The 12572-nt window shown below is 40.3% G+C and overlaps 1 protein-coding gene across 1 annotated transcript; it reads left to right on the forward strand.

Moving 5' to 3' along the window:
• Positions 1-2837: 2837 nt before the first annotated feature.
• On the forward strand, positions 2838-8893 carry LOC129752603 (uncharacterized). Its single transcript, XM_055748378.1, has 2 exons — positions 2838-3513; positions 3909-8893. The coding sequence occupies exons 1-2, from the start codon at positions 2838-2840 to the stop codon at positions 8891-8893; spliced, it is 5661 nt and encodes a 1886-aa protein (XP_055604353.1).
• Positions 8894-12572: the final 3679 nt, after the last annotated feature.

The following is a 12572-nucleotide window of genomic DNA, read 5'->3' on the forward strand; positions in this document are numbered from 1 at the left end:
TGCTTCAAACGGCGAGGAAGCACTGAAAATCCGGGTACAACCTGACGGAGGACCACAAAAACAGATAAAATTTCAATTAGTGAAAAAATCGCGCAAAGTAGTCAACTTTGAAAAAATCCAGTAAATTCAATTTTTGTTGCATCGAAAACTAAAGACATTTATATGTTAGAATTTTAATAAAGTTTGTAGTCATATTTTTTAAAAAACTCTACCATCGCTCAAACAGTATTTACTAGCAATCGAATGAAAAGTAGGTTTTTTAGACCACTTTTTTGAACTTTTTGTGACCATTTCATTAAAAAAAATTTAAAAAAATATTTCTTTGTTCCATGATGTAGACATTAACTTTAGCTTTCATATGCATAAGGCAAATATGTTTTCGGACGTGTAATATATGAGCTACAGCAGTTTTCCAGAGGCATGTTTTTTCGGATTTTTTATCTTTTATGCTGAATAACGAGAAAACTATAAGCTTTAGCTATATATAATGTTCTAAACATATTTTACTGACATAACAAGGTTTCTATTAATATAAGTTTTTTATGAAGTTCATAATAATTCAAACGACTTAAATGGATTTTACTTTTGGAGTGTCAAAATGACACTCTAAGTCGGAAAAGGGAGTTTTTTTGTCCAGGCTTCCAGGGTTCGTCCATAAATAAAGTAAAGATGCAAAATTAAAGTTCTTTTGAATTCATTTAGGGTCCCCGAAGAAATTTTTGTTTTTTGAAGCTTCTGAAAAAAGTTACAAGCATTCAAACTTGAAATAGTGTCAAAATGACACTCTAATGCGGATGAGGGTTAATTTGTCTTAATAAATATCTACTTTAAAATCAAAATACTTGCAAAAAAATACTTTGATGATTTAAGGGAGTCATCAGAAGGCCATATGCCAAATTTGAGAGGAATCGGACAACAGGAAGGGGTTGCACTGAATCTCAAGTGTGAAAGGGATTCTGAGACATAGTGTTCTAAAGAAGCATAAAAAACTGGTTTTTCATCATACATTTTTTTCTATACCAATCGATTGTTTGATTATGTAGATTTTATTAAAATTTCAATTAAGACTAACATTTCATCTGAAGACTGCAACTCGATTGGACTGAAAACAAAAAAGTTATGGCTGTTCAAAGATCGTATTTTGGTTACAAATTGTCCTGTAAAACGCGATGAGTAAAATGTACTCATTGTGTGTTAAACGACAATTTGCCACAAAAATACAACCTTTGAACAGCCATAACTTTTTTGTTTTCAGTCCAATCGAGTTGCAGTCTTCAGGTGAAATGTTAGTCTTAATTGAAATTTTAATAAAATTTACATAATCAAGCAATCGATTGGTAGAGAAAAAAATGTTTGATGAAAAACCAGTTTTTTACGCTTCTTTAATAGAACACTATGTCTCAGAATCACTTTCACACTTGAGATTCAGTGCAACCCCTTCCTGTTGTCCGATTCCGCTCAAATTTGGCATATGGCCTTCTGATGACTCCCTTAAACCATCAATGTCTTTTTTGCAAGTATTCTGATTTTTAAGTAGGTTTTTTTTAAGACAAATTTAATAAATTAAATAAAAAATATTCTTAATTGTGATTTTTATTAAGGATTAAACTGTGTATAGCTCTTCACACAATGATACAAACAACATGTTTTGTTCAGCCAAGTTTAAGTGTACAAAAATCCGTATTTTTGATGGCATTGGTATCAAAAATATTTTACGCTTGGTACACAATTTGGTCAGTTGAATACACAATTTTTGGATCGAAAAAATATTTTTCTTGGAAATAGCTTGCTTGTTTTACATTTTGATACAAATTTGGTTCATTTTTCATTTTTGACGTGTAGTGTTTAACTCAAACAAAATTAAAAAATATAAAATATGTTATTTTTATGAAAATTTTTGGATCCAGAATTTATTTAAAATCAAATCTTTTGAAAGTGGACTCTTTTCAAAGATCGCACTTGCGGAACCTCTAAATATGATTTTTTAAGTCGGCCCCATACAAAAGTTTGTTCTGCACATCCTTATCTACCATTTGGAGTGTTAAGCCAGCTGGCAGCCCTGCAGCTGTTGTCATCAACTAGTATCGATGATGATGATCCTAGCCAGAGATGTCATCATCAGCTTAACCTTAGTGATCAAAACAAAATTGATATACGTAACTTCCTTAATTGTAACGACCAAACAAGTTAGGGTTGTTGTATACTTACCACGTTTAGAGCAATCATTAACATTTCCGCTGTGCTCTAGTTCAGTAGTAGGCAATCTTGGAATACATTAGTGAACAGTGTGGCATCAAGTAAGTTCATTTAACAGTTTAGGTTGAAGTTTCTAAGTTCGCAAATCCCTTAGGTTCCACAGATTTCAGTAGATTTCTACTCAGACTAGGAGAAGCGATAGAAGACAGTTCGAAAAGTAAACTTACCCCACAAGGTAACTAGTATACCATATATATGGCTGATCTGTATGTAATCATTAAATTAGTTGCCAGGCTCACCAAGTCTACAAGGGTTCATAGATTCATCTTCACTAGCCTAAGGGCTCGAAGGAAGAGGCAAAGCCTTACAGAACAGCACTAAATTGTAAGTCGTACCAGATAATTAATTGAGTGTAATGCCTAAACCTAACCTTGCTCTAATATTGCAGCTTTGAAGCTGATAAATATATCTGCTACAAACCTAGTGTGTGTTTTAAACGCCTCAACAAACTTCAAAGAATTTACACATCAAAGGATGTCATCGGTGAATACCATCAATCCCGGAAATGGGGCCAGGCAGATGAGGACCAAGTTACCCACCGTATCTGCCAAGCATGTGACCTGAATGAAACATATGATAATATGGTCCAATGCGATGGTTGTCAGACTTGGTGGCATTTCAAATGTGCGGGAGTCAACGATTCAATCGAAAATCGAGACTGGTTCTGCCGAAACTGCAACGAGGTTGCGAGTAGCCACCGATCAGGGTCGCGTTCCGGTACCGCGCTCCAGCGTCTCAAAGATCGTCAAGAGATTGAACGGCAACAAGTCGACATAGAGTTGCGCAAAAAGTTCCTTGATGAACAGAAAGCGCTCATTAACGCTGAAGATTTAAAAGGTATTCGAAATTCAGGTACCATAGTTAGAGCTAAAAAACGAACTCAACTATGGGTCGATAGTATACATAGTGACGATGGTGCTGTCGGAGGAACGCCCGGAACTTTGAGCACGCTTCGCCCTGCTTCAAATCAACGCAAGGATAACACGGATGACAAATTAACCGAATTCCAGCGAAAACTAAATCAGTGTCAAGAAATGCTCGAAGTGTTCTCATCAGCGGAACCGAACGCCGAATCAACAAGAATGATTCCGACAAACAAGCATCGCGGGAAGTACACCGGCACTATTCCTAAGACCGTCACCATCGTAGAGAAGGCTCGCCAACAATACAAACCAGCCACGGCAGAACTGCCTTACAGGAATTATGCGCCATCTGAATTGCCTCACGCCGCTCAAGCAAGTACGGAGCCTCTTTCAGGTAAGTGTCAAGCCTTTGAAACTATAAATTACTTTGCCCAAAATATCGGCCCCACAATCAACAAACAAAATCAAACTGGGAAGCTGCGTAATGAATTCGCGCACCGCCGTCATATCCTCCCTCTCATCCAAAAATGTATGAAGCCCAAACCCTTTACCAACCGGAAGTTGCACCCTTCTTGCACCCGGCTCCAGAAGACCAGAGGGGTCTTTTCGAAAAATTGCGTAACCCAGGCGTACTTTATCAGCCTCGACAGTCCACGCCAATGAACGTAATGACTGCACAAACTGGTCATCTTACGACAACTTTGCCCAAACCGAAGGCATCAACTGAAACTATTACTAACAAATTACCCACATTTCATTCAAAGATACCGCTGTCAAACCCGCGTTTAGAAATGAATTCAGCCCGACCCGATCACTTAACGAATGCAGCCAGTGAATTCGTGAATCCGGTGTCCCTCTCGCCTCAACAGTTAGCAGCCAGACAATCTTTCGCACGTGACTTGCCTATTTTCACCGGGGATCCAGCGGAATGGCCTATGTTCATAGCGAATTATGAATATACAACTGCTGTTTGCGGATTTACGAATGGAGAGAACATGCTCAGGTTGCAACGCTGTCTAAAGGGTTACGCTCTGGAAAAGGTTAGAAGCCGCATTGTCCTACCTGCTGCAGTACCACAAGTAATCGAAGCTCTGAGACAACGATTTGGCCGCCCAGATATTCTAATAAATTCTCTTCTAGAAAAGGTGAAAGCAATCCCAGTACAAAGATCGGATAAATTAGAAGGACTCATCGAGTATGGGGAAACCGTTCAGGAGTTGTGTGACCACATCGAAGCGGCTAATGAGCATGTCCATCTTGCCAATCCACAACTGCTAAAGGAGTTAATTGCAAAATTACCTACGGACTATCAAATGAGATGGTCTGCATATTCTCGAGACCTGCTGTATGTGGATCTGCGATGCTTCGGAGATTTCATGTCTATCATCGCCCAGGATGCCTCTCGCGTTATCGGTTTCAGTTCAAAAACTAGGAGTGTGAATCGAGAGAGACCAAAGTCTAAAGGATTCATCAATTTACATCACGAAACTGGTGAAGAGTCGGATCAGTCAGACGCCCAGGAACAACGCAGGCAGAAGGCAACAGAGTGCGCTTTCTGTGGGAAAGCTGGTCATCGATTAAAAGAGTGCTATAAATTCAAAAACTTGTCAGTCGCAGAAAGGCTAAATAAGGTTCGTACGCTTAAAGTGTGTTTCTCCTGCCTCTGCAGCCATGGTAGACGTTCTTGCAGGAGCAGAGCAATCTGCAACATCGATGGATGTGAATACCGACACCACCCGTTACTCCACGCTAGTAACACTGATCAAAATACTACGGTTCAAGTAGCAGATCATCATGCTCATCAGACAAACAATTCAGCAACTATTTTCCGAATCGTTCCTGTAACCGTGTATGGCCCAAAGTGCTCGGTTGAAACTTACGCGTTTATAGACGAAGGATCCGCTTTGACGTTGGTCGAAAACGATCTCGTGACGGAGCTTGGACTCAAAGGAAGTGTGCAGCCTCTATGCCTTCGATGGACGGGCAATAACACCAGAATGGAAAAAACATCACAAATAGTTAACATTGCACTCTCGGGTGTGAGACAAAAAAGACGATCCATTCTTACGAACGCTAGAACCGTTGCTAGTCTCAATCTTCCAGCACAAACCTTCGACGCAGAGCAAGCAGTTGAATACAATGAGCACCTTCGCGGAATTCCCATCGAAAGCTACAACAACGCTAAACCACGAGTATTGATAGGGCTCGATAATTTGCGATTGGCTGTTCCTTTAAAAGTGAAGGAAGGGGATGGATCGAGCATTATCGCGGCTAAAACAAGACTGGGCTGGTGTGTTTACGGGAAATCTTCACCAGAAACATCCGTTTCATATAGCTACCACATTTGTGAAAAGTCAGCAGACTACGAACTCCACGAGTTGGTTAAGCTTTGTTTCAACATAGACAATATTCATCTAACAACAACTAAGCCTTTATCTAAGCTGGAACGTCGTGCTTTATCAATTCTTGAGCAGACAACGAAGCGCACAGGAGAACGTTTCGAGACTGGGCTCTTGTGGTTAGACGACAAGATAAAACTTCCGGATTCCTATAATATGGCTCAAAGGAGGCTCGAATGTCTCGAGCGTAAAATGGACCGCAAACCAAAGTTGAAAGAGAATTTGCACAATCAGATAGCGGAATACGTAACCAAAAAATACGCACATAAAGCAACGCCTGACGAGTTAAGCTGTGCAAACCCTAGTCGTATATGGTATCTCCCCTTAGGTGCCGTAACGAATCCCAAGAAGCCCGGAAAAGTCCGAATTATCTGGGATGCAGCAGCCGAGGTTTCCGGTGTATCATTAAATAAAAACCTGCTGAAGGGACCCGATCTACTTTCATCTCTATCCAGTATTTTATTCCAATTCCGATTATACCATGTCGCTGTTAGTTCAGATATCCAGGAGATGTTCCATCAAATCCAGATACGCCCGGAAGATAAAAACTCACAAAGATTCCTGTGGCGATCAGACCCTACACAAAATCCTGAAGTCTACCTAATGGACGTAGCGACCTTCGGATCTACCTGCTCACCAGCTTCCGCGCAGTTCGTGAAAAACTTAAATGCAGAGCAACACGCCTCGAAATACCCAGACGCAGCTAAATCAATCATCAATCGATACTATGTCGATGATTACTTCGAGAGTTTCGATGACGAAAGCGAGGCCAAAAGAATCGCAGTAGATGTTAGAACTATACAGAAACAAGCCGGCTTCACCCTTCACAACTGGAGGTCTAATAGTATTGAAGTACTTAATCACCTTGAAGTTCTGCCAAATCCAACCGCGAAGGAACTTAAACTGGTGGACGGAGAAAAGTTGGAGCGTGTCCTAGGAATGCTCTGGAACCCAGTCACCGACGAGCTAGGATTCTCTACCCTGATGAGAAGTGATGTACAAGATCTGCTGCGGTCTGAGAGCAGGCCTACCAAACGACAGATATTACGATGCGTCATGTCTCTCTTCGATCCCCTTGGCATTCTTGCGCCATTTATTATTCATGGAAAAGTGTTGATTCAAGACCTATGGCGTTCTGGAATCAGTTGGGATGACCAGGTTGGAGACCCAATATTTACACGCTGGAACGAGTGGGCGAAAATGATAGAATTTATTCAAACCATTCGAGTGCCTCGTAGTTACTTTGTCAATGCTACGAAGCTCACCTATAAAAATACGGAACTACATGTTTTTGTAGACGCATCCGAAGTCGCGTACTCCTGCGTGGCTTATTTCCGAGTGGTTCAAGATGAGGGATCGATGGACCTTGCATTAATTTCGGGAAAATCGAAGGTAGCCCCTTTAAAACCCCTGTCCATACCAAGACTCGAGCTTCAGAGCTGTCTCTTAGGAGCTCAGCTACTTAGTCTAATAAAAAAGGAACACGAGATTGATATTTCCCGTACAATTCTCTGGACCGATTCAAGAACTGCACTTTCCTGGATACATTCCGATCCCCGAAACTACCGCCCTTTCGTAGCTCATCGAGTTAGTGAGATTTTAGAACTTACAACACCAGCCAACTGGCGATGGGTGCCTTCGAAAGCGAATCCGGCAGACGAAGCAACCAAATGGGGATGTGGACCCTACTTTACGAATAATTCAAATTGGTTCAGTGGACCTAACTTTCTCCGGCAGCCGGAATCTCATTGGCCAAGTATAGCAGGGAAAGTAACAAGCACTGAAGAAGAATTACGAAATTCGGTTTTACTGCACATAACGACGTATGAACCTTTAATTTCCTATGAAAGATTCTCCCGTTGGGAACGCCTTCATCGATCAATGGCCTACGTTTTACGTTTCGCTCATCACCGCAGGAGCTCTACTAAATTGTCGGATCCTTTGGAACAAACGGATTTACTAGCCGCATCACATCAGATATTTAAACAAGTCCAACTCGAAGTGTACCCTCAAGAAGTAGCAACCTTGAAAGAAAACAGTGAAGGAACGTTCGAATCAAGTAGCCTGCTTCGGAAGTATGTACCGTTCCTCGATGAAGAAGGTCTACTCAGAGAAAACAGTCGAATCCGGAATTCCGAGACAGTAGCGTTCGGGACGCGCTTTCCTATAATTCTACCAACAAAGCATCACGTGACGTTTCTAGTTGTAGAGTGGTACCATCGCCGTTATAATCACGCCAATTTTGAAACCGTAGTAAACGAAGTTCGTCAACTCTATACAATCCCAGGACTTCGCTCATTAACCAAAAAGATAAGCCGAGGATGCCAAATGTGCAAGTTGCGAAATGCAAAGCCTGTTCCACCCCCAATGGCGCCTCTACCACTCGGCAGACTGGCTGATCGACACCGTCCGTTCACATATACTGGCCTGGATTACTTTGGCCCTCTTTTAGTTATCGTTGGTCGTTCCAGAGTGAAAAGGTGGATCGCGCTTTTCACTTGCCTCACCACACGCGCCGTGCACCTAGAGGTTGTCCATTCTCTATCCACTACTTCTTGCATTTTCGCAATTCGGAGATTCGTGAGTCGGCGGGGCGCTCCTGCAGAATTCTTCTCAGATAACGGTACAAACTTTGTGGGAGCGTCCAACGTATTACAAGAGCAAATACGCGAAGAAATGTTAAACACATTTACAAACTGCTACACAAAGTGGCATTTTAATCCACCAGGGGCTCCTCATATGGGCGGGGTATGGGAGAGACTAGTGCGGTCTGTTAAAACAGCTTTGAATGACGGGTACAACAAGGGTAAATTGGATGACGAAGGGCTTATGACTTTGATTGTGGAGGCTGAGGGCATCGTTAACTCAAGGCCTCTGACCTACCTCCCTTTAGATTCTGCTGAGTACGAAGCCCTCACCCCAAACCATTTCCTCTTGGGAAGCTCCAACGGGATCAAGCAACCTCCTGTCCCTATTGAACACAATCGTAATCTAAAAAACACTTGGGACCTGATTCAACACGAACTAAATGTATTCTGGAACCGGTGGGTCAAAGAATATATTCCGGTTATTCGTCGACAAACTAAATGGTTTACCCCTACCAAGCCGATCGAGGTTGGAGACCTGGTTATGGTAGTTGATACCAAGACCCGTAACGGTTGGATTCGGGGAAGAGTTCGAGAAACCATACCAGCACCTGATGGGAATACCCGTAGGGTAATCGTAGAAACTGCGAACGGGACGCTTTGCCGGGCGGTTCATTACCTGGCTCCACTGGATGTCTCTAGCGATAGTGCAGTCTCGGTGTCCACCGAGATACACGCGGGGGAGGATGTTAAGCCAGCTGGCAGCCCTGCAGCTGTTGTCATCAACTAGTATCGATGATGATGATCCTAGCCAGAGATGTCATCATCAGCTTAACCTTAGTGATCAAAACAAAATTGATATACGTAACTTCCTTAATTGTAACGACCAAACAAGTTAGGGTTGTTGTATACTTACCACGTTTAGAGCAATCATTAACATTTCCGCTGTGCTCTAGTTCAGTAGTAGGCAATCTTGGAATACATTAGTGAACAGTGTGGCATCAAGTAAGTTCATTTAACAGTTTAGGTTGAAGTTTCTAAGTTCGCAAATCCCTTAGGTTCCACAGATTTCAGTAGATTTCTACTCAGACTAGGAGAAGCGATAGAAGACAGTTCGAAAAGTAAACTTACCCCACAAGGTAACTAGTATACCATATATATGGCTGATCTGTATGTAATCATTAAATTAGTTGCCAGGCTCACCAAGTCTACAAGGGTTCATAGATTCATCTTCACTAGCCTAAGGGCTCGAAGGAAGAGGCAAAGCCTTACAGAACAGCACTAAATTGTAAGTCGTACCAGATAATTAATTGAGTGTAATGCCTAAACCTAACCTTGCTCTAATATTGCAGCTTTGAAGCTGATAAATATATCTGCTACAAACCTAGTGTGTGTTTTAAACGCCTCAACATGGAGGGTGAGTCCCCAGATTCCCAGAAGTTATGCAATTTTGGGACACCCTAATGAACATGTGTACACTCAGAAAAATACTATTATGTATGCCATAAGATTCTCTTATGAAGTGGCGCCATAAGAAAAATTAATGAAATTCATAAGATTGTCTTATGACGCGAATGAATTCTGAAGATGAACGCCTACTTCAATGAGAGGTTGTTGCTTTTCATAAGAGATTCTTATGGAAACAGTAAATCACTTTCTAATAAGAAAAATTCTCGATATTTCATGCTGAAAACATTCACTTTATTGTTTGCCAAATTTGTTTAAAATTAAATCCTTCATGCTCACCATCAGCAGCGCATCAACAGACGGCTCCATCAAAGTTTTTTTTGCCGCATCTTTATCTTCGACCTTTCGTTTTTTGCCGATCAGCTTGCTGAAAAGTAAACAAATAATGTATTTTGGTTTACTAATACGTTCACACCAAAAACATCAAATCGAACTTACCATTCCGGAGATAACAATAACATACTATAATAACTATGAACTGGCGATTGCTTCGTACTGTTAGATGATGAAAAAAAAACTGATGCTATGAATGAATGTGTTCATCATTTTTTCACAATGCCGTTTCTTCTATTTTTCATAAGAACATCGTATGAAAATTGAAATAATTTCATAAGACTCTTATGAAAAATTAGTTTGGACGCAAAAAAGTGGTTCATAAGATGTATCTTATGAAATTTATAATAAGATTTCCTCTGAGTGTAGGTATTATACACTCAGAAAAATACTATTATGTATGCCATAAGATTCTCTTATGAAGTGGCGCCATAAGAAAAATTAATGAAATTCATAAGATTGTCTTATGACGCGAATGAATTCTGAAGATGAACGCCTACTTCAATGAGAGGTTGTTGCTTTTCATAAGAGATTCTTATGGAAACAGTAAATCACTTTCTAATAAGACAAATTCTCGATATTTCATGCTGAAAACATTCAATTTATTGTTTGCCAAATTCGTTTAAAATTAAATCCTTCATTGTCACCATCAGCAGCGCATCAACAGACGGCTCCATCAAAGTTTTTTTTTTTGCCGCATCCTAATCTTGGACCTTTCGTTTGCCGTTTTGCCGATCAGCTTGCTGAAAAGTAAACAAATAATGTATTTTAGTTTACTAATATATTCAACGTTCACACCAAAAACATCAAATCGAACTTACCATTCGGAGATAACAATAACATTTAACATTGAAGGAAAACTATAATAACTATGAACTGGCGATTGCTTCGTACTGTTAGATGATGAAAAAAAAACTGATGCTATGAATGAATGTGTTCATCATTTTTTCACAATGCCGTTTCTTCTATTTTTCATAAGAACATCGTATGAAAATTGAAAGAATTTCATAAGACTCTTATGAAAAATTAGTTTGGACGCAAAAAAGTGGTTCATAAGATGTATCTTATGAAATTTATAATAAGATTTCCTCTGAGTGTAGGATCAAACCCGGGAAAAAACAACAGCGTTTAGTATTTTTCTTGTTTGTTCTGGGGAATTGTTTTTGATGTTGGATTTATAGCGAGACTGGGCATCTTTCCGTTTTTGAAAATCGCGAAAATGTTTTCGGACCTTCCAATTTCTTCCAATCACTCACTTTAAAAGATTCCGTGGATCTGACAGCCTCAACGAACCTCGCCGCGAGTTGCGAACAACGGGATTTTTTCTTGAAATAGAAAACTTCCTCCGAGGATTTTTCCAGGAGGTTGGAACCTGGAACCGTGTGCGCAAATTCCTGGAATGCACAAGAATATCGAAAAAGTTGAAATTGGCGTTATTTGAACGTTTTACAAATTATAGTTAAAAGAAAGTTTGACACAGAGTTTTTGGAAAGAAAATGTTCGAAATGTTTTCAAAGGTTTCGTAGCAATCTTGAAGAACACTTATCTACTTTCAAAATCTCTTACCTACTGTTCAATTTGCTGCTCGGATAATTTATTGAGGAAGAAGATCCTTACATTGTTACTCAAATTATAAAAATATATAATATTTCTCAGCAAATAGGAAGCATACAATAATTTATTACGCTGTGATTCTAGATAATTACAGTCTTTTCATCCTCAAATTAGCGCTTTTAGAACACCAATGAAGGTCATCATTGTCGATATGGCATGAATAACGGGGCATCGTGAGCTATGGTCGAGTGGTAACAATTTTAAGTATAGTCCTTATCAATGAACATTCCGGCATCATAGGCATCAATCAAAACGGGCCGATTGAAACTATTTGCTCACCAAAGCTGTTGGAATCTGTCAAAGAAAATTAACACTATCGGCGAGGATTTTATCTTACGTTAAAAGACAAGTGCTTGGAACAGGCGCTATCATACTAGTCAGCTGTTGCTAGTATGAGATGCATCTTCCTTTGTATTTTGCAGGCAAAGTCAATGTCAAACCCCGATATGATTAATTACCGCCCCCATCAGGTAGCTCATACGAGACTCCACTTAAAGGGCTTTTACACACATATCCAATCAAGATTTCTTTTCCCAACAGTAAATTTAATAAAATATTATCTCTAATTACGTTCTGTTGACTTTTTGTGCGCTTTCTGAGCAGTGCAGCGGCAAATGGGAGAGGGTGGAGTATGGAAAATCAATCTATTTCTAGTAAGATGTACGACTTTCGCATTAGAATCCAAAGTTCTGAGATGCCCCAAACCCTTCCAGCATCAGCATCATCGCCATAGTCGTTCTAGTCGCCCATATTTAATTTTAAGCTGACATCCTCGTGGCCAGGCGATGTACCGTCTCGTCTCGTAAGGCGTCAGGTCTCTGTTATTAGTTTAGTAACTCCTCCTGGTGGGCCGTTGCGTTGTATGTAACCTATCTGGCATTTGGTGGCCGGGTAGTTACCATTTACTGAAATATCACCCATTTGTCTGATGGGCTGAGAATTACTACAAACTGGCGGATACCTAGGCCTTTTGGAAAGCAGCTGGAAATGATTGAAATCATCCACGTTCACAAGTCTTACACCCAAGCTTAGTGTACTTAGGTCGATATTAAGCG

The sequence above is a fragment of the Uranotaenia lowii genome, chromosome 3, assembly GCF_029784155.1.
Source record: "Uranotaenia lowii strain MFRU-FL chromosome 3, ASM2978415v1, whole genome shotgun sequence".
Lineage (NCBI taxonomy): Eukaryota > Metazoa > Arthropoda > Insecta > Diptera > Culicidae > Uranotaenia > Uranotaenia lowii.

Bases quoted from the DNA above. Each gene is read 5' to 3' on its own strand.
- LOC129752603 (XM_055748378.1), top strand. From the start codon at position 2,838: ATGGTCCAATGCGATGGTTGTCAGACTTGGTGGCATTTCAAATGTGCG. The intron at 3,514-3,908 runs GTAAGTGTCAAG...ACCCGCGTTTAG, and splicing joins AAGTACGGAGCCTCTTTCAG to AAATGAATTCAGCCCGACCC.